Source organism: Salmo trutta, chromosome 21 (genome assembly GCF_901001165.1).
Source record: "Salmo trutta chromosome 21, fSalTru1.1, whole genome shotgun sequence".
NCBI lineage: Eukaryota > Metazoa > Chordata > Actinopteri > Salmoniformes > Salmonidae > Salmo > Salmo trutta.
Window position 1 is genome coordinate 13,640,826 of NC_042977.1, and position 22,077 is coordinate 13,662,902.

The 22,077-nt window shown below is 41.5% G+C and overlaps 2 protein-coding genes across 2 annotated transcripts; one reads left to right on the forward strand and one right to left on the reverse strand.

The window, feature by feature from the left end:
- Positions 1 to 14,955: 14,955 nt before the first annotated feature.
- Positions 14,956 to 16,134, reverse strand: LOC115157718 (potassium voltage-gated channel subfamily V member 2-like). The gene has a single exon (XM_029706166.1). The coding sequence runs from the start codon at positions 16,132 to 16,134 to the stop codon at positions 14,956 to 14,958; it is 1,179 nt and encodes a 392-aa protein (XP_029562026.1).
- A 3,731-nt stretch (positions 16,135 to 19,865) lies between these two features.
- Positions 19,866 to 21,627, forward strand: LOC115156732 (40S ribosomal protein S28). The gene is made up of 4 exons (XM_029704367.1): positions 19,866 to 19,954; positions 20,244 to 20,291; positions 20,753 to 20,877; positions 21,500 to 21,627. Exons 1-3 carry the CDS (start codon positions 19,916 to 19,918, stop codon positions 20,873 to 20,875), a joined length of 210 nt encoding a protein of 69 aa, XP_029560227.1. The 5' UTR covers positions 19,866 to 19,915; the 3' UTR covers positions 20,876 to 20,877; positions 21,500 to 21,627.
- Positions 21,628 to 22,077: the final 450 nt, after the last annotated feature.

A 22,077-nucleotide genomic window follows, 5' to 3' on the forward strand; every position in this document is an offset into this window, starting at 1 on the left:
CATGCGACCATCTGCAAAAGATACCTGCATCAGTATTGTTGCCTAGCTGAGCAAAATGTTACGTAGCAGTGATGCAATGACACAGTCGGTGTGTTCGAAGCGTAAAAGAAATCTGACGTTCATTTGACAAAAACTGGATACCTTCTAGCCATGACCCAACCCAACCAGTATTGGTTGTGGATGGTTAATCCCATTTAATATCACTTATTTCAGGACATGACAAGAAATTCTCAATATATTTGTTTTTCTCTCAAATTAATCAACCTTGCAGGAAATGCAGTAGTCCTAATATTTAGGGTTCAATTTACAGAATTGCTGGTTACTCCCCAGAGGCACCCCCATTAGTGTTGAAATATAAACATGTGCACCCCTATTCAATTTTGGTTTATCCCAGAATTTATAGGGCACCTTCAAAAGTCAATGTGCAATTTGAACCGCAACTGTGGGCAATCAATGTGAATGGTGATCATTCGATATTAGGCTTATTGGATGGATAAATTCAGCGAGTCAATAACCTACTACGGGAGGTGAAAATATAATGAGATTTTTTATTTATTTAAATAGGCAAGTCAGTTAAGAACAAATTCTCATTTACAATGACAGCCTAGGAACAGTGCCTTGTTCAGGAGCAGAATGACCGATTTTTACCTTGTCAGCTCTGGGATTTGATCTAGCAACCTTTCAGTTACTGGCCCAACGCTTTAGCCACTAGGCCATCTGCTGCCCCTTTTAACAACTATCCCCTGGTTTTAAGCCAGGAAACCAACCATCCGTCTTTTTCCATATAGCCACTTTTAATAGACACCAAAATAGAGCTCGCCAGCTTGTAGTCTTAACAATGAAAATGATTCACCTCTGCTTCATTCAGCCATTCCTATGAGCATAGGAAGGAATAGGGTTTTGGGATAAACGCCGAAAATAAGGTCGGAGGTTAACACAGGCTTAGGAGATCTTATATGTTTTGTTCTATGAGATAATATCAGTCAGTTAATATGACCTTTACGTGTTATGAAGCCTTTTATCTGCTTTATGTGCTTTTTTTATTACGTAACTGCTTCAAAATTCGCAAAAAGGGACGTCTGCTGATGAAGATTATCTCATAGAACAAACGTACAAGATCTCCTAAGCCTGTGTTTACCACAGACCTTATTTTCAGTGTTTATCCAGTAGGCGTTGTCCAACAAACCATGGCCGAGTTAGTGCCTGCAGAAAGACACCATTCCTATTGCTCTGTTTATGTAACAGCCGTTGAAAGGATGGGACCAAGGTGCAGTGGAGAATGTATTCATCTTGACTTTTAATAGAAAGAATGAACACTTTACAAAATAAACAAAAACGACTAGCAACAGTTCTGTCAGGTTATCAAGAACTAAACAGGAAAATAACTACCCACAAACCCCAACGGAAAAACAGGCTGCCTAAGTATGGCTCCCAATCAGAGACAACGATAGACAGCTGTCCCTGATTGAGAACCACACCCGGCCAAAACAAAGAAATGCAAACACATTCGAAAAGGGACATAGAATGCCCACCCAAATCACACCCTGACCAAACCTAAATAGAGACATAAAAAGGCTCTCTCAGGTCAAGGCGTGACAGTACCACCCCCCCCCCCTCCCTCCCCCCCAAAGGTGCGGACTCTGGCCGCAAAACCTGAACCTATAGGGGAGGGTCTGGGTGGGCATTTCTCCGCGGTGGCAGCAGGACGCAGACCCCGCTCCACCACTGGCTCACCCCACTTTGGTGGCACCTCTAGAGCGGGGTCCCTCGCCGCGGGCCCCGGACTGGAGGGCGACTCTGGCAGCGCTGGATAGGCGGGCGACTCTGGCTCAGGACGCACCAGGCTGGGGAGACATGCAGGAGGCCTGGCTCTAGGAGCAGGCACAGGACTCACCTGGCTGGAGAGACATGCAGGAGGCCTGGCTCTGGGAGCAGGCACGGGACTCACCAGGCTGGGGAGACTTGCAGGAGACCTGGCTCTAGGAGCAGGCACCGGATACACTGGGCCGTGGAGGTGCACTGGCAGTCTCGAGCGCAGGACTGGCACCACCCGTACTGGCTGGGTGCCCGCTTCCCCCCGGCAAATGCGGGATGCTGGCACCGAGCACACCGGCCTGTGGATGCTCGGCCTCGACACCGTGCGCATCACCCCATAGCACCCCATAGCACGGGGCCTGACCAGTGAAATGCTCGCCACGGTAAGCACGGGGTGTTGGCTCAAGCCGCACTGGGTTCTCCAGGCGAACTGGGAAAACCGTGCGTGGAGTGGGCGCAGGACTCACCGGGCTGTGGAGGCGCACTGGAGGTCTGGAGCGCCAAGCTGGCACAAGACGTGCAGGGCTGGGGAGGTGCATATTAGGCCTGGTGCGTGGGGCTGGCACAGTCTTCACTAGACGGCTAGCACGCACCTCAGGACGAGTATGGAGAGCTGACTCAGGTGACATCAATTTGAGGACACGCTCCGGAGGGGGAGTGTCGTGCCTCATGCACCAACACAGCAGCTCTCTCCTAGCTCTCTCCTCCAATCTCCCCATCAACTCCTTCACTGTCTCTGCTTCGCTCCCTTCGCTCACCTCCAACTTCACCCCGACTGGCTCTGGTTCCATCCTCGGCTCCGCCGACCGTCCCGTGTGCCCCCCCCCCCCAAAAAAAATCTTGGGTCTGCCTCTCCTGGCCACGCTGCTTGGTCCCTGGTTGGTGGGTAGTTCTGTAACAGCCGTTGAAAGGATGGGACCAAGGTGCTGCGGAGAATGTATTCATCTTGACTTTTAATAGAAAGAATGAACACTTTACAAAATAAACAAAAACGACTAGCAACAGTTCTGTCAGGTTATCAAGAACTAAACAGGAAAATAACTACCCACAAACCCCAACGGACATAAAAAGGCTCTCTCGGGTCAGGGCGTGACAGTATACAAGTAGGTTCCAACTTGTTTCCCATTAATCCGGCAGAATTTAATTATTGTACATTCTAGCTAACCCTAACCCTTTCTCTAACCTTAACCTAATTCTCATAACCGGATGCATTAATTGTCCTAAACTGCTGCATAAGTTCTCCTAACCTGCTACGAAAGTCACTTTTGCTGTACTCCATCTAGTCCAAACCGTCAGGCCTGCTCACAGAACAGCGTGTTTCCAATAACACAATACCATATTAATCCAATTGATCAAATAAAACAACTTGGGAGATTTCTTTAATAAGTGCTTTGAAAACTATAGTGACGTGCTATACAGCAGAAATGCAATCGATCCATGTATCATAGAGAAGGCATCCCCCCCACAGAGCATCCCTCTCTAGTAAAGATCAAATGATCAGCCTGCCCTCTCACTCCACTTGAAGCAATTTCCATTCTCATTACAATCTTCATCAGCGTACATCATTGAAATAGGCAGAGAAAATCCTTTCAAAAGTCTGTATGGCAGTAGCCAGATTACAGCTCCCAATACATACTCGGTCTGAATAGACACGGAATCCAGTTGACTCTCTCTGATAAGGATGAATCGGATTGGGCCAAGTGCTCCAACTATGACACCATAACACAAATCCCCTTAACCCCTTCAGCTCCGCACAGTGTGTGTGTGTGTGTGTGTGTGGGGGGGGGGGGGGTGGGTCCTGCTAATATCCCATCAGATATGATAAACACTACAGATGCCACAATATAGTGGAACATTTAGCCAACATCCTATCTGTAGAATAGGGGCTAGTATATGATTACTGTAGTATTATGTCAGCTCAGATGGTGTTAGAGCCATTTTGAACCAAATAAATGTGTTGAAATTATATTACGGAACGCGTAATAATTTTGTATGAAATGTATAGAAAACATTATTTGGGAAAAATAAATATCTTTATAAAACCAATTTTTTGGTTTGTTTTATTGTGACACCTGGTGATTACCTGTATTTCACCAGCAGAGTCGCATTTCAGGGGTTTATGGCAATATGGTGCCGGTCAGTAATTAACAAGTGGAACTGGCAGTGATAGATACCAAGCAGGTCTACAGATACAGTTTTCAACCATGTCAAACGTATCATGTCCTTTCATTTGTATCTTGCTGTATCCTTTAATTTATACCATATTTGTTGGCTTATTTGAGCAATTTTTTTTTATAATCAACCGTGGATTTTGTTCAAAAAGATGAACTTACTGTATGCTGTTTATCAAAGTTGCACCAGGCAAGGTTTCAAAAACCGTATCGCTAGCAAGGATTTAACAGCGTTTCTAAACGTTAAAACATAGCGTCGGGATTGTAGTTCACATTAGCCAGATGTGGTCCGTATCAACTGAGAACCCAAGGGGGAAGGCTATAAAGGCGTCCCATACATAGAACTTGGCTAAGCGAAGCGAACGTCTGTGCTTGCATACTCCTTAAAAACCTTCGCTTGAAAAAACGCAATATTATTGTTGTTTGTCCTTCTTGAGCCACCATTGCAACAAGATACCCAGTAACACTTCTTCAAAATAGTCTGAATTAATCTAAGATAAATCAAGAAATCTGGAATTAACTTTGGCGGTCTTAGTCGTGCAATTTTACATCTAGCTAAGCTGTTTGGTGCAGTGAAAAAATTTGGATGAAAACTAGTTACCACAGTCACAAAGTCAAAATATGGCTAAACCCCACCTATTTCTACAATTTCTCTTCCCTCACTGTTGAATGACAGCAAACACTTCATTGAAGAATCACGTCCATAGTTCCCACCCCTACTGTTGACCAATCACTGATGAAGCGGTGTAGACATCGGCTGCCGAACTTCGACTTGCCGTAAGACATTTTTTTATGTGCACAACAGCTGAAAACCCCCCCCCGCAGAACACCAAAAACGAGCAGAAACGTCACAAAACGTAGTCATAATATTTGCGCAAACTGTTTCGACTGGGAAGCATGCGAACAGGCTTAAGCCCCCTTGGGCCCCCATGATTTCTCAAGAGCTAGAGTACAATCACTGCCTTCACAACCTGGAACTGTGTGACAAAAAAGAGTAATACATGTCATAATCATTGCAATTAACCTCTACGGGCCACGGGGGCAGTATTGAGAATTTTGAAAAAAATATGTGCCCATTTTTAACTGCCTCCTACACCAACTCAGAAGCTAGGATATGCATATTATTAACACATTCGGATAGAAAACACTCTGAATTTTCTAAAACAGTTTGAATGGTGTCTGTAAGTATAACAAAACTCATATTGCAGGCAAAAACCTGTGAAAAATAGATTAAAAAAAATGAGAATTTTGTGACTGTACTATTTAGTGTCATTGTTTTACAGATACCACAGTGAGAAAGGATTCAGTTCGCAACTCCTACTGCTTCCACTAGATGTCAACGATCTTTAGAAAGTTGTTTGAAGCATCTGTGATGAATACAGACCGAATTAGAAAGCTTACATGTTGACACGTCATCACTTCATTTTTTGCGCCTGCGCATGAATCTGAGAAGAGTGTCTTTGTCATAATCGTTTATTCTAGACACTTGATAGGTTGTGTTAAAATATTACTGATGTTTACTGATGTTTCACGTTAAAAATGGACCAAAAGATTAATGCTAAACAACGTTTGACATGTTTGAACAAACATAAATAGATTATTTACTAGGTTTTTTTTAGCTTTTCGGCGTGACTTTACACTGCCCACCTCATTTTGTGGGAGCCTACTGAACGCTAACTATTTGGACATAAATTATGAACTTTGTCAAAAGAAACCACATTTGTTCTGGACCTGGGATCTCTGGCAGCGCCTTCTGATGGAGATAATCAAAGGTAAGGGGATATTTAGAATGTTATTATCGATATTAGATGAGGCTAATGCTAACGGTTTAGCTTAGCTTAGCTTATAGCTTAGCTTATGTTGTTAGCATAGTACCCAGTTTATAGCAAAATGTGATTTCCCAGTAAAGTTATTTTGAGATCTGGCCATTCGGTAGCAATTACGAGATGATAATATATTATTCTTTGAATGACAATATTATAATTTACCAATGTTTTCGAATAGTAATTCCGTGATTTGTAATGCTGGATTCACTGGGAGCATTCGAGCCGAAAAAAATTCTGAATTTCACCGCGACTGTAAATGCTGTTTTTGGATATAAATATGAACTTGATGGAACTAAAAATGCATGTATTGTCTAACATAATGTCCTATGAGTGTCATCTGATGCAGATTGTCAAAGGTAAGTGCATAATTCTAGCTAGTTTTCTGTCTGTTGATGCCCTTCTTTGAATTGGCTAAACATTACACGCAGCTATTGTCAATGTACTCTCCTCACATAACCTAACTTTATGCATTCTCCGTAAAGCCTCTGAAAATCGGACAGCGTGGTTAGATTTAGGAGATATATCTTTCAAATGGAGGAAAATAGTTGATTATTTGATTATTTGAAATGATTACTCTTGCAGTTTTGAATTCCCCGCCATGGTCACATGACAATGAATCCCAATACCGGGATAAGATCCTGCCCCTGGCCTCAACAGGATAACCTGTTTGGGCTAGGGGGCAGTATTGAGAATTTTGGAAAAAAATATGTGCCCATTTTTAACTGCCTCCTACACCAACTCAGAAGCTAGAATATGCATATTATTGTTCAGGTTTGGATAGAAAACACTCTGAATTTTCTAAAACAGTTTGAATGGTGTCTGTAAGTATAACAAAACTCATATTGCAGGCAAAAACCTGTGAAAAATAGATTTTAAAAAATGTGAATTTTGTGACTGTACTATTTAGTGTCATTGTTTTATAGATACCATAGTGAGAAAGGATTCAGTTCGCAACTCCTACGGCTTCCACTAGATGTCAACGATCTTTATAAAGTTGTTTGAAGCATCTGTGATGAACAGGGAGCAAATTAGAATGCAAGGAAGTTGACACGTCATCACTTCATTTTTTGCGCCTGCGCATAAATCTGAGAAGAGTGTCTTTGTCATAATCGTTTATTCTAGACACTTGATAGGTTGTGTGAAAATATTACTGATGTTTACTGATGTTTCACGTTAAAAATGGACCAAAAGATTAATGCTAAACAACGTTTGACATGTTTGAACAAACGTAAATAGATTATTTACTAGGTTTTTTTTAGCTTTTCGGCGTGACTTTACACCTACCAACTCGTTTTGTGGGAGCCTACTGAACGCTAACTATTTGGTGTTATTTGGACATAAATTATGAACTTTGTCAAAAGAAACCACATTTGTTCTGGACCTGGGATCCCTGGCACTGTCTTCTGATGGAGATAATCAAAGGTAAGGGGATATTTACAATGTTATTTATCGATATTAGATGATGCTAACTGTATAGCTTAGCTTATAGCTTAGCTTATTGTTCTTAGCATAGTACCCAGTTTATTGCAAAATGTGATTTCCCAGTAAAGTTATTTTGAGATCTGGCCATTCGGTAGCAATTACGAGATGATAATATATTATTCTTTGAATGACAATATTATAATTTACCAATGTTTTCGAATAGTAATTCCGTGATTTGTAATGCTGGATTCACTGGGAGCATTCGAGCCGAAAAAAATTCTGAATTTCACCACGACTGTAAATGCTGTTTTTGGATATAAATATGAACTTGATGGAACTAAAAATGCATGTATTGTATAACATAATGTCCTATGAGTGTCATCTGATGTAGATTGTCAAAGGTAAGTGCATAATTCTAGCTAGTTTTCTGTCTGTTGATGCCCTTCTTTGAATTGGCTAAACATTACACACAGCTATTGTCAATGTACTCTCCTAACATAACCTAACTTTATGCATTCTCCGTAAAGCCTCTGAAAATCGGACAGCGTGGTTAGATTTAGGAGATATATCTTTCAAATGGAGGAAAATAGTTGATTATTTGATTATTTGAAATGATTATTCTTGCAGTTTTGAATTCCCCGCCATGGTCACATGACAATGAATCCCAATACCGGGATAAGATCGGGATAAGATCCTCAACAGGTTTTAACATAGCATGGAGCTCGCAACACATTGTGGAGAAGTGAGGGGTTATTGTCCCTATTTGAAGTTTGAAGTCAGAAAAGCATGTTTTGCATAAGACAGACAACTATTAAGTAACCACCACTCACCGGTGATCTTCAAAAGCTTTATTACATTGTGATTCAAGGTGAACAGGAAGGTTTCTTGACAACTCTCATTTGGCATTCTTTGTTGTCCTTCATTGTGCAGGTGAGAATCAAGTATAATATTAATATGATAAAATAAAAATTATTATTATAATTAAAGCCTCTTTCGACAACATTCTTTTTGTCTTGATTTTGTCATTACACAAGTCATTCCGCAACAATATGGCAACTGCAAAATGGCCCTTCAAACATCCCAACAAATGTAAATAAGCCTGATTTTAACCTATTCCATCCTTCCAATGGCTAACCAAGCAATGGCTGACCAACAATTCCTTGTGAAATGTTACTCTTGCCTAGCATTAGTCTAGCATTAGCTATAGCTTAGCAATACTGGACCAGCTCGCTCATGGTGCAGCCGGATCGGCAGCATACCCCAGCAGGCCCCACGTCTCGGCGGGTACGGGAGGACACGGTGTATCCCAGAGGGACGGTTGAAGGCTCCATGTCCACTTGGACCTGTGGAGGTGTGCTGGGAAACCCTGGATGGGTCTGCTGGTCTTCTGTCATGCTCTCTGTGGAGTCCTGGTCATCTTGCTGTGTCACCACATCTTCACCAGTCTCTGAAGTCCTCAGGTTGGCAAATTGATTGCTGTTCAGCCAATCCAGAATTACCCCTGTAGAAGGAAAAAACAGAATTAGGCATCATTCACAATTTAGGCAGATGTCAGCAGAGGTGTCATGCCTATAGGGGGCACAAGGGCACATGCCCCCTCAGAATTGAATCTGTTATTTTTATTTAACCTTTATTTAACTAGGCAAGTCTGTTAAGAATAAATTTTTATTTACAATGCAGCCTACCCCGGCCAAACCCAGGACTCCCAATCATGACCGGTTGTGATACAGCCTGGAATCGAACCAGAGTCTGTAGTGATGCCTCCAGGACTGAGATACTTAGACTGCTGCACCACTTGGGATTTATCCTGTTTTGATATTTTGTAGATGTTAAATGAGTTACTAAACTTAATTTTTAAGCCCAAGTTTTATCAAAATTGTTTATAAAAATATCTGTCAGTGGTATTTTGCAGAGGGGGCACTCTGGCTGGAACCCCCTACTCTCCCTAGTAAGTGGTTACTTCAAAGGTGCACCACGGAGCAAGAAAAAGAGTTAAGAGTGACACACAGGGTTTGATTTGATTTTAGCAGTCAGTGATGGGCAGCACTCGCAGGAGGTATGTTTGTAAATTAATGTGATCAAGCTATGTAGCCTATTCATTCCTTCTTGATGAATAAATAAAACAAAAATGTTTTGTTGTTTCTCTGAAATACTACCACCTAGCAATTTGATAAAGTTTGCTTTAGCTAGCTAGCCAGATTGGGAACCTATCTCCCAACCTTATAACTAGCTAACAAGCCATTTCAGGCTATCAATCAAATTAGAGTAGATTGTCTAACTATCTTAGCTATCGGCTGGAAGGTTGCTAGAATTTAGCAACCAATTACAAAATGTACTGATTAAGACTCACATTCCTTTCAATCTTTTAACCAGATTTTGCAGAGATACAGAGTAAACATAATTAGTTTCTTGAAAAAAGAACCACCAGTCAGGAGAATACAGACAGCTCAAGAGGTAAACTTAGATATGCTGAAAAAAATGCTTGTTTTAAATGTAATCTGGCATACTAAGTGTTTAAATATCATGATATTATTGTATTAATTATGACACCATGATATGTGCCTGTATCGATGATAGGTGTTATGATCCCATGTACTGTGTTGTAATTTGTATGTAATATCTTAGGCATGTTATTGCAGTATATTGAGATGTGTGATTTACAGTCAGAAGGACGTCCTCATTAAAATGACAATGGAACAGGTAAAGAAGATAAGCTATGCAGAAAAAAAGAATGATGATTATGGCTCTGTTTCAGATGATTGAAAAATGCTCAATTCTACAACTTCCGTAAGGGTTCTCAGGAGGGGTTCTCCAACTCCATCCTCATATACTTCGTGCTTTGGATGTCAGCTTGTTTGAGAAGAGGATTCCATTTACCCCCAATCTCCATTCTCATCCCACTGGGCACAGACGTCAATTTAATGTCTATCCCACGTCATTCTTTGAAATAACGTGGAAACAATGTTGATTCAACCAGTGTGTACCCAGTTGGATGCGTTTGAGTATAAAAATACATGTATGCCTTTCGGATTCAACTAAACTGAACTTCGGCACAAACAGCAGCGTAATAAACGTATGGAAACAAGCTATTAGGTCCTTGAGAGTTGTACTCACTGTGGTGGTTGACGGGGTGTTGTCCAAGCTCCGGAGTGGAGCGCTTCAGTCTGGAGCTCCCACATGATGTGACTACCATACGGATAAACTCTCTCCCACACAGCTTCACCCTGGCATCCTGCCCGTGGGTCCCATACACCCCAACCATGAGAACTACCACAAGAGACACAAGACACTTAGCATCCATGATGTTGATGAGGGTGTTTGCGCCCAAGTAAATCACACAAACAGCAAATCGATGCAGCGGGTATGGTACGATGAGGTGAGGAGGGATGTGATGTGTAGCTTGTGAGAGCTTCCTAGGGCCTTATATAGTGCCCTGCTGTCTATTCCAGGCCGGGATTCTCGTAAGGAGCCATTCGCCCTTGGCCAAGGAAAAGGATGTCCTGATCTTGAGATCACTTCATGTAAAAGAGAGTTCCCCTCAAGGCTGGAACTCTCATTTGAGATAAATACATGTCAAATGGTGATCTATAGCATGGGGGTTTGTGAACTGGGGTTAGTGGTGCAAGTATCGGAAAATGAATACTTCCAGGTGATCTGAAATTGTTTTTCCTTTTCATTATAAAGATTTGGTTTACTCATATACAAGAAAAGCCTCTTATGGCCCCAAAACCATAGGGTGATCCATATATTGACATGATGGATAATAAATCTGCTATTTGTTATAGGTAGCCCAGTCGCTAAGGAGTTGGACCTGTGGCTGAAAGGTGGCTGCTTTGAATCCTGGGCCAGACGCTGGGCCAGACGCTGGGCCAGACGCTGGGCCAGACGCTGGGCCAGACGCGGAGAAAAAGGGAGTGAGTGGAAGACTCATTTCCAGTGTCCCTGTAACATATGGACAATAAACTTGTTGTGTTGTATCCTAACATTATGAAATATTTCATTATCTAACCCTGATGAGCCTCTATTGTGAAAATATGGCGCATAACTTACTCCATAAATCTTGACATTTAGGGACTTTTTATTATTGTATTCTCTGTGATTAGTTTGCATATTTTCTTTGAGAAGTGTTATTTACCAACTTTGGCTATGTGTCTGGACTTATCTAGAAGAAGGGGAGCTAATAAAATCAGGATGCAGGTGCAAAACAAAGTCAAGGATAATGACATACCATGCGCATTCATACCACAGCTTCATATTTCAAACATTTGTTGAATACGCACATTATGCGGTACTTGGCATTGAGCTTCAGTTACATCTTGTTTTGTTCGCCTTAAAATAACATATGCAGACAATAAAATGCAAAGTGCATCATATCTAGAATAGCAATAGCAAGGAGTCCCATGTTGGAGTCACAGCCGTCACACGGATTATTTTCACAGTGTGTGTGTGTGTGTGTGTGTGTGTGTGTGTGTGTGTGTGTGTGTGTGTGTGTGTGTGTGTGTGTGTGTGTGTATTCCCTGTCTTTCCCTAATTGGCTCCAGGTTGACCTAGAAGACACCGCCAGGCGACTGGCTTCTCGCTTTAATTGATGTTGAACATGCAGGTTGGCATTTTTCGTCATGAATCTTGTTCTGGAGGCAGCTCTGCAGACTGGTCACTAGCTGGCACAGCCACAAAGTCATAAAATCCGATTTTAAACCTAACCTTAACCACACTGCTTACCCTAATGCATAACCCTAACCTTAAATTAAGACCAAAACAGCAGATTTTTGTTTTCATGAATTTTTACAATATAGTTTGCAAATTAGCCATCTAGCGGAAATCTCTCAGTTCTGATTCCAGGGCAAGATTCATGACAATAGATTGACGTTGCTAGCTACTGTACATATTTACCTCAGCCTGCCTAGTCGAATAGCTAGCCAGCCAGCTAGCCAGACAGTTTTATTTAGCTAACATCAGCTAGCTAGCTAGCTGTAACTGTTATTGTAGCTTTCTGTTTGTATGTGGCTTGCACTTCAATGTCATCCCTCGAGGAGATTTTCTTGTATCTTTCCAACCAGGCGAAGTACTATGAAGGCACCACTGATCTCGACAAGAGGCGCAACATTCAGAGAAATTCGCAATTCAGGGTGAATTCAACGCTAAGCAGTTAACTTCTATTAGATAATTGGACAGATTAAGCTATGAACAACCATTTTCCATCTAGCTAGTTGGTCATCTATATGTTGCTAGCTATACATATAGTTCAGTGGAGGCTGCTGAGGGGAGGGGGGTGAGAAAGAAAGTGAGAGAAGGAGAGAGAGGTGGGAAGAGAGTGGAAGAGAGACAGAGCGAGAGATGGAGAGAGAGAAACAGAGAGAGAAAGACAGCAATGCAAATGTACTTAGACTTGAGTATTTCAACAACTCTTCTCTTCCAACTTGTTAGGCAATCATGTACCTACAGGGGAAGGATGGACAGCCACACAGGAAGGTGATTTTTTTACTAAGGAGGAGAAGGAGGCTGTGCTGACCGAGATGCATGCTGGTCATTTCAGAGTGAAGCGCATGATTGCCAAAATCAACCTACGCTTCTTCTGACGGGGAATTGTCAAGGAGGTGGACATCTGGGAAAGTGAAATAACCTTTTGTTTATCAATGACATTCTATTATATCTGAAATTATTATGATATTAAAGTTAGGACACACCTACTCATTCAAGGGTTTTTCTTTATTTATACTATTTTCTACATTGTTGAAAAATTGTAGACAACAAAACTATGAAATAACACATATGGAATCATGTAGTAACCAAAGAAGTGTTTTAAAAAAAATCTAAATATATTTTAGATTGAGATTCTTCAAAGTAGCCATCATTTGCCTTGATGACATCTTTACACACTCTTGGCATTCTCTCAACCAGCTTCATGAGGAATTATTTTCCAACAGTCTTGAAGGACTTCCCACATATGCTGAGCACTTTGGCTGCTTTTCCTTCACTCATTTGGGTTGAGGTCGGGTGATTGTGGAGGCCAGGTGGAAGCCAGGTCATCTGATGCAGCACTCCAGCCCTTACACAGCCTGGAGGTGTGTTTTGGTTCATTGTCCTGTGGAAAAACAAATGATAGTCCCACTAAGCACAAACCAGATGGGGTGGCGTATCACTGCAGAATGCTGTGGTAGCGGTGCTGGTTAACTGTGCTTTGAATTCTAAATAAATCAGACAGTGTCAACAGCAAAGCACCCACACACCATCACACCTCCTCCTCCATGCTTCATGGTGGGAACCATACATGCGGAGATTAGCAATTCACCTACTCTGCGTCTCTGAAACCAAAAATCTCAAATTTGGACTCATCAGACCAAAGGATAGATTTCCACCAGTCTAATGTCCATTGCTCGTGTTTCTTGGCCCAAGCAAGTCTATTCTTCTTATTGGTGTACTTTAGTAGTGGTTTCTTTGCCGCAATTCGACCATGAAGGCCTGATTCATGCAGTCTCCTCTGAACAGTTGATGTTGAGATGTGTCTGTTACGTCTTTTACCAAATAGGGCCCTCTTCTGTATACCAACCCTACCTTGTCACAACACAAGAAAAATCCACAAATTAACTTTTAACAAGGCACACCTGTTAATTGAAATGCATTCCAGGTGACTACCTCATGAAGCTGGTTGAGAGAATGTCAAGAGTGTGCAAAGCTGTCATCAAGGCAAAGGGCGGCTACTTTGAAGAATCTCAAACATTTGTTTAACACTTTTTTGGTTACTACAAGATTCCATTTGTGTTATTTCATAGTTTTGATGTCTTCACTATTATTCTACAATGTAGAAAATAGTCAAAATAAAGAAAAACCCAGGAATGAGTAGGTGTGTCCAAACTTTTGACTGGTACTGTGTATAACAAAAATGCTAAATGATACATGGTCATACTATCTTAAAACAATTCCATATGTCAGCTTAACACCCCCCACCCCCCCTCCCCCAACATCGTAGATTTTTAAGAATTAATACACTACATTCCTAGCCGGCAGTCTGTGCGGATGTGAGACATTCAACATGCTGAACAAGAAAAACAACAGTTGAGATGAAATAACTTTTATTCTTTGCACATTCTTTGCAACCATTGCATAGTCTATTTATTGCAATTGAGTCCTGTATACAGTACTACAGTGTATCCAGTGCCTTCAGAAAGTATTCACACCCCTTGACTTTTCCACATTTTGTTGTGTTACAGCCTGAATTTAAAATGGATTAAATTGAGATTTTGTGTCACTGGCTTACACATAATACCCCATAATCTCAAAGTGGAATTATGTTTTTGAGTCAATAAGTATTCATCCCCAAGCCTAAATAAGTTCAGGAATAAAAATGTGCTTAACAAGTCACATAATAAGTTGCATAGACTCACTCTGTGTGCAGAAATAGTGTTAAACATGATTTTTGAATGACTACCTTATCTCTGTACCCGACACATACAAATTATCTGTAAGGTCACTCAGTCGAGCAGTGAATTTCAAACACAGATTCAACAACAAAGACCAGGAAGGTTTTCCAATGCCTTTCAAATTGGTAGATAAAAAAGCAGACATTGAATATCCCTTTGAGCGTGGTGAAGTTATTAATTAAACTTTGTATGGTCTATCAATACACCCAGTCACTACAAAGATACAGGCATCCTTCCTAACTCAGTTGCCGGAAAGGAAGGAAACTGCTCAGTGATTTCACTATGAGGCCAATGGGGACTTTAAAACAGTTGCCGGATGGGGAAGCCAAACGCTCGCATGCCCGTGGAATGCTTGGCCAACTTGAGGATGCGGAAGATGCGCATGAGCTTGACCACCTTGCTAACCTTGCTGACCTGGGCCATAGTCTTCAAGTCCTCCTGGGCACTGGCATCATTTACATCTGTGAAAATGTTAAAAATAATCTGGATGAAGTAGGACATGACGGCCAAAAGGTCCACAAAGTTTAGAGCACTTTTCACAAAGTGTTTGATGTCACAGGTAGTGAGCAGCCTCAAGAAGTACTCAAAGGTGAAGAATACGATGGAGACGATCTCCACACACTCCATGTAAGTCATGCCGTAGATGGTGTACTTCCTCAGCTCCTTCACCGTGTTGAGGGTCATCGCCACAATGGAGATGAGGACGAAAAGGCTGGAGAACACGGCGAAGCCCTTAGCCGCTAATGAGGAGTAAGGGTTCTCCATCAGGTCCCAGAGGGCCTTGCGGAACCCCCCCAGGAACATGGTCTTGAACATGGCCTCCTCGCCCCCGTGGGCCGGCTTGATCTCGTCGATCAGCTCCTGGTTGACCTTCAGGCCATCTTTGATCTCATCCATCTTTTCTTCAAACAGGATGCAGCAACACCTCGGAGTGTCCCTAATGCGCAGACCCCAGAAGTTCATCTCCTCAAAATTGAGCGGGCATAGACTCTCCATCACCCACATGACATTACTGCAGTAGAAGTGGAAGATGTAATGGAAGAAAGTGGGGTCCCGGTCAAAGAAGAACTCATTTTTGCGGACCGAATAGTCGTCACAGAGTGTCATCCTCTTCATAGAATCGGTATAGAGGGCCAGAGAGCCAATCCCGGTTTTGGGGTAGAGGAGAACTAGGTGGATTGGGAATTGAAAGACTTTCCCACCGACATTGATTGTGAATATGTTGGATTGTCTGGCGACACATTTTTCTTTCTCCCAATTGTTCTCGGGCCTTTTCTCCTTCAGAACCACTGTCTGAGGAGCAGGGCTGCCTAGGTAGTCCATAGACGTCCATGCTTTCACAGAGCTTTCCTGCCCAAAAGGGAAGCTAGCGTCTGGTTTCTCTGTGCTCTGGGAGAAGCTGGTGTTCAGCTTCACACTGGCAAACAATCTGGAGCGCCACTTTATTAGGTGGCAAGGGATTCTTGAAGGTTGTTCCATTGGAAATGTATGAGAAGAAAATAAATCTTGCTCACCCAGTGAAAGTTAAGTCATTAAAGAAAGACATTACCAGCAAATCCAATATCCCACACATTTTCTATTCCTCGAAACGAAGAACAAAAGGAAGATTTTCTTCATCCTTTTCTTACAAATTCAGCAGGGAGAGGAAAAGCTATACCGTGTTTGATTGGACGTGCAAGACGATCTCGAGCATGAGTTGGGGATTCATCCTCCTCACTGATTCTCTAATTCCATTGCTGTTATTTCTATCCTAACAGGAGTTAAAAAATACTGTCAGTGAGGATTAGCGTTGTGATTTAAGGATTTGGTGCTGGGAGGAGGGAAATGCAGAGCAGAGACAGCAGTCGTTCATTTGTGACAGGGCTATTAAAGGCTTACAGGTACATACAGTTCAAACTGGACAGAAAGGAATCACAGTAAACAACCTCACGTATACCTTCATATCTATGCATTCATTCCAATCTCCATCATTTCACATTAATCCCATTGGTTGCAATTGTATCGTGCAGATCAATTCCCCCTTATTTCCACTGGCCTATAGACAGTATTTATACATTAAAGTAGCAATCTGCTGTTACTACATCAATTTTTGGACCTAATAAATTAATGATATGTACCCATTGTTTCTTGAAGAACATAACTTGTAAATGCCTCGTGAGCATAGTTCAAACCCAAAATATAAGCTTGTTTTACTCCAATGTTAGTAAACAATGTAAATGTAATCTCTGCCCTTAACCTTGTTCTGAACACCTCCAAAACAAAGGTCATGTGGTTTGGTAAGAAGAATGCCCCTCTCCCAACCGGTGTGATTACTACCTCTGAGGGTTTAGAGCTTGAGGTAGTCACCTCATACAAGTACTTGGGAGTATTGCTATAGACAGTGCATTGTCCTTCTCTCTGCACATATTAAAGCTGCAGCTAAGGTTAAATCTAGACTTGGTTTCCTCTATCGTAATCACTCCTCTTTCATCCCAGCTGCCAAACTAACCCTGATTCAGATGACCATCCTACTCATGCTAGCCTCTCTAGAGTAGTATTTGCATGTGGGCAGTATTTGCATGGCCAGATAAAAAACGTACCCGATTTAATCTGGTTATTACTACTGCCCAGAAACTAGAATATGCATATAATTGGCTTTGGATAGAAAACACCCTAAAGTTTCTAAAACTGTTTGAATGCTGTCTGTGAGTATAACAGAACTCATATGGCAGGCAAAAACCTGAGAAGATTCCTTACAGGAAGTGGCCTGTCTGACCATTTCTTGGGCTTCTACACTCTCTTTATTGAAAACTGAGGATCTCTGCTGTAACGTGACACTTCCTACGGCTCCCATAGGCTCTCAGAAGGCGATGATGATGTCTTTGCAGGCCCTGGCTGAAAAACAGTAGCGCATTTGGATACTGGTCGATCAGAGAACAATGAGACTGAGGCGCATGCACGAGGCGACACCATGTTTTTATTTTTTCTTCTTTGAACTAAAACAGGGTTTCCCAGTCGGAATATTATCGCTTTTTTACGAGAAAAATCGCATAAAAATTTATTTTAAACAGCGGTTGACATGCTTCAAAGTACGGTAATGGAATATTTAGAAAATCTTTGTCACGAAACGCGTCGGGCGCGTCACCCTTCGGATAGTGTCTTGAACGCACGAGCAAAACAGAGGATATTTGAACATAACTATGGATTATTTTGAACCAAACCAACATTTGTTATTGAAGTAGAAGTCCTGGGAGTGCATTCTGACGAAGAACAGCAAAGGTAATCAAATTTTTCTAATAGTAAATCGGAGTTTGGTGAGGGCCAAACTTGGTGGGCGTCAAATTAGCTAGCCGTGATGGCTGGGCTATCTACTCAGAATATTGCAAAATGTGCTTTTGCCGAAAAGCTATTTTAAAATCGGACATAGCGATTGCATAAAGGAGTTCTGTATCTATAATTCTTAAAATAATTTATGTTTTTTGTGAACGTTTATCGTGAGTAATTTAGTAAATTCACCGGAAGTTTGCGGTGGGTATGCTAGTTCTGAACGTCACATGCTAATGTAAAAAGCTGGTTTTTGATATAAATATGAACTTGATTGAACAAAACATGCATGTATTGTATAACATAATGTCCTAGGATTGTCATCTGATGAAGATCATCAAAGGTTAGTGCTGCATTTAGCTGTGGTTTGGGTTTATGTGACATTATATGCTAGCTTGAAAAATGGGTGTCTGATTATTTCTGGCTGGGTACTCTGCTGACATAATCTAATGTTTTGCTTTCGTTGTAAAGCCTTTTTGAAATCGGACAGTGTGGTTAGATTAACGAGAGTCTTGTCTTTAAAATGGTGTAAAATAGTCATATGTTTGAGAAATTGAAGTAATAGCATTTCTAAGGTATTTGAATAACGCGCCACGGGATTCCACTGGCTGTTGAGTAGGTGGGACTATTTCGTCCCACATACCCTAGAGAGGCTAGATTACAGAGAGGTAATTTATAGATCGGCAGGTAAGGGTGCTCTCCAGCAGCTAGATGTTCTTTACCATTCGGCCATCAGTTTTGCACACCAATTCTCCTTATAGGACACATCACTGCACTCTATACTCCTCTGTAAAGTGGTCATCTCTGTATACCCGTCGCAAGACCCACTGGTTGGTGCTTATTTATAAACACTTTTAGGCCTCACTCCCCCTATCTGAGATACCTACTGTAGCCCTCATCCTCCACTTACAACACCCGTTCTACCAGTCACATTCTGTTAAAGGTCCCCAAAGCACACACATCCCTGGGTCGCTACTCTTTTCAGTTCACTGCAGATAGAGACTGGAGCAAGCTGGGGGGAAAAAACACTCAACTAGACAGTTTTACCTCAATCTCTTCATTCAAAGACTCAATCATGGACACTTACTGACAGTTGTGGCTGCTTCGCCTGATGTATTGTTGTCTCTACCTTCTTGCTGTTGTCTGTGCCCAATAAGGTTTGTACCATGTTTTGTGCTGCTACCATGTTGTGTTGCTACCATGCTGTGTTGTCATGTGTTGCTCCCATGCTATGTTGTTGTCTTAGGTCTCACTTTATGTACTGTTGTGGTGTCTCTCTTGTCGTGATGTGTGTTTTGTCCTATATTTTTATTTTATTTTGTATTTTTAATCCCAGCCCCTGTCCCCGCAGGAGGCCTTTTGCCTTTTGGTAGGCCGTCATTGTAAATAAGAATTTGTTCATAAGTGACTTGTCTAATTAAATAAAGGTTCATAAAAATAAAAAAAACATGTAAATAAATAAAAAATAAAATATCTTTCAAATTTTCATTGATAGACACATTTTATTGATAGACTAAATTTGTAAGTGCCATTACAAGTGCATTTGTTTTGTCTAGTCCTTCGAAATTCAACTTTATATTGATATGAGACTCCACGCTGCTTTAATTAGTTAATCGGGCTTTGTCTTTGCAATTAAAATATACCTATAAAATAATATATATTTTTTATGCAACTATAATTAGAAATGAAAGGCATTATACTGATTATTCATCCCCCCATCCGCCTATTTTATGGAGTGGAATGAACCACAATACCGGAACCGGAAATGTACATTTATTTTAAATATACTATGTTTTTAATCCAGGGAGATGTATTTTTGAAAGCATATCATACATAATAGGAAATAATACAATTATAAAGTGCGTAAATGTATTAAAAGTTGAAAATATTTTGGATTACAGTTTGAATATATACCGTACTCTCACCACGTGACTTCCTTTCCAGTCAACCTGACAATATGGATGCCAGCCGCGTGCAGCCGATCAAGCTTGCAAGAGTAAGAAAACGCAATCATATTTAAGAGACTTTCAAGATATTAATGTGTACATTCGTAAATACTCAGTGTTTCTTTTGAGCGAATTTTTGTTAAAGTTCCTGCCACGTTTATACTTGAACGGAGCCTCTTAGCTTGGTGAGCTGCGCGTGCTGGAAGTGCTAAATTACAGCAACCGTTAATGTATCTAGCTTAACACTCGCTAGGTAATTTAGCTGAAACACAGGCACTCTTACATCCCACGTTACCTCAGATGTTTAGTTGGCTAACTAACCGTTTTACACTTCTCCAGGTCACCAAGGTGCTCGGGAGAACTGGATCCCAGGGACAGTGTACCCAGGTATGTGTTACTGAAACGCTAGTAGTATTAGCTAACTTGATAGCCAATCAGTTAATCAATGTCGATGGTTATCAAAGTTAGCTAGCTAATGGTGATGTATTGTGCACTAACTAGTAGTCCTTGATTCCACGTCTGTTCTTCTGGCTATACCACATGCTAATGTATAAGAGTATCCTGCATAGCTAGCTAGATTGCTTGTGGCAAAAGGTCATTAAATTAGCCAGCTAACATGTCATGGTAAAACAAAGTAGGTAGCTAATCAATGACATGTGTATCCCATCCCTGTATCCCAACTGTCAATACATTGAAATGCAATTTATTAATAGAAATACACTAGTTTAAACACTTGGTGTGATCAGATGTATTATTTAGGTCCTTGGTTCTGTGTTATGGAATCTGTAAACAGTGTAGTGCATGGGTGGCTGTTGCATGTTCTAATGCATCCTGCCTGTCTCTTTCAGGTCCGTGTGGAGTTCATGGATGACAGCAACCGGTCGATCATCAGGAATGTGAAGGGGCCAGTCAGAGAGGGTGATGTGCTGACACTTCTGGAGTCTGAAAGGGAAGCCAGGAGGCTGCGATAAAGGTGTGTGCCATGTAAAGCAGGGCTCTCCAACCCTGTTCCTGTAGGTTCATTCCAACCCCAGTTGTAACTTACCTGATTCAGCATATCAGCCAGCTAATTATTCAAATCAGGTGTGCTAGGGTTGGAGTGAACCTACAGGATGGTAGTTCTCCCGGAACAGGGTTGGAGAGCCCTGATGTATAGTAGGGCAGTTATGTGTACTCCTAGACAGCAGTTGGGTGGGCATGTTTTTTGCTTCAACCTGATTCATTTAATCGTGGTCATGAGGAGCAGTTTAGTGGAATCAGGTGTGTCGAAGTAGGGCTGGAACCCAATCCTGCAGGATGGGTGCCCATTCCTGAAGTAGCTTTTGGTGTGAAAATCTAAGGGAACTATAAACCAATGTTGCTATCAATGGCCTTCAAGGGAAGTCAAAACCACTCACCACGACCTCTATAAAACTATTACTTTAGGGTATAAGGTAAATAATTGTCTGGACTGGGAAGTCATTCGGCTCCACTTCCACTTGTATGTCATCCCAGGGATAGGTGCCTGTTAAAATTGTGTCCTTGGGTCTTGTTATTTTGCTGTTAAAAAATGGTATGTGCGTAAATTTCATGAATTCCCACATCTTTCCTTGCAGTGCCCGGCGAAGTTGTGAGATGCCAAACCAACGTCTGGGGTGCAGACACCCCATCAGTTCATCTGCAATGGCCCCACATCTCACTTGTGCAGTTTAAGAAAAAATAAACATTTGTTGTTCAAGGTGAAGATTTGTGTTTTTCCTGTTCAATGACCAATGTGTGTAGACATGTTGTGAATCAAAGTTAACTGTAATGGTGGTTTATTTTAAAGTACTCTTGTTTGTCCTTGAATATGGTATGGATGCCACCTGTTGCATTGATGATCCTATTTTGAACGGTGTACTGATTTGGTCATTACAAACTAAATGGTGTGCTGCTAATGTACAGTATTTGGAACGCTCACCTACGTTTGCTGAATTTTAAACTGAGCCATGGCCCCCCTTTGCACTCCTGTAGATTTGAAAGGATTGGCTAGATTGGGTGGGATTTTCACCATATTGCTTACACCTATCCGATAGTTTCAGATCCACAGGGGTGGGTAGGAGGGCTAAGGGTGGATTTTGAGCCTGTACTTAGGACTAGCTCATTTGTAGGCCTAAACAGTGCCACTACAGTAACTTTAATTTGTTTTTTCATT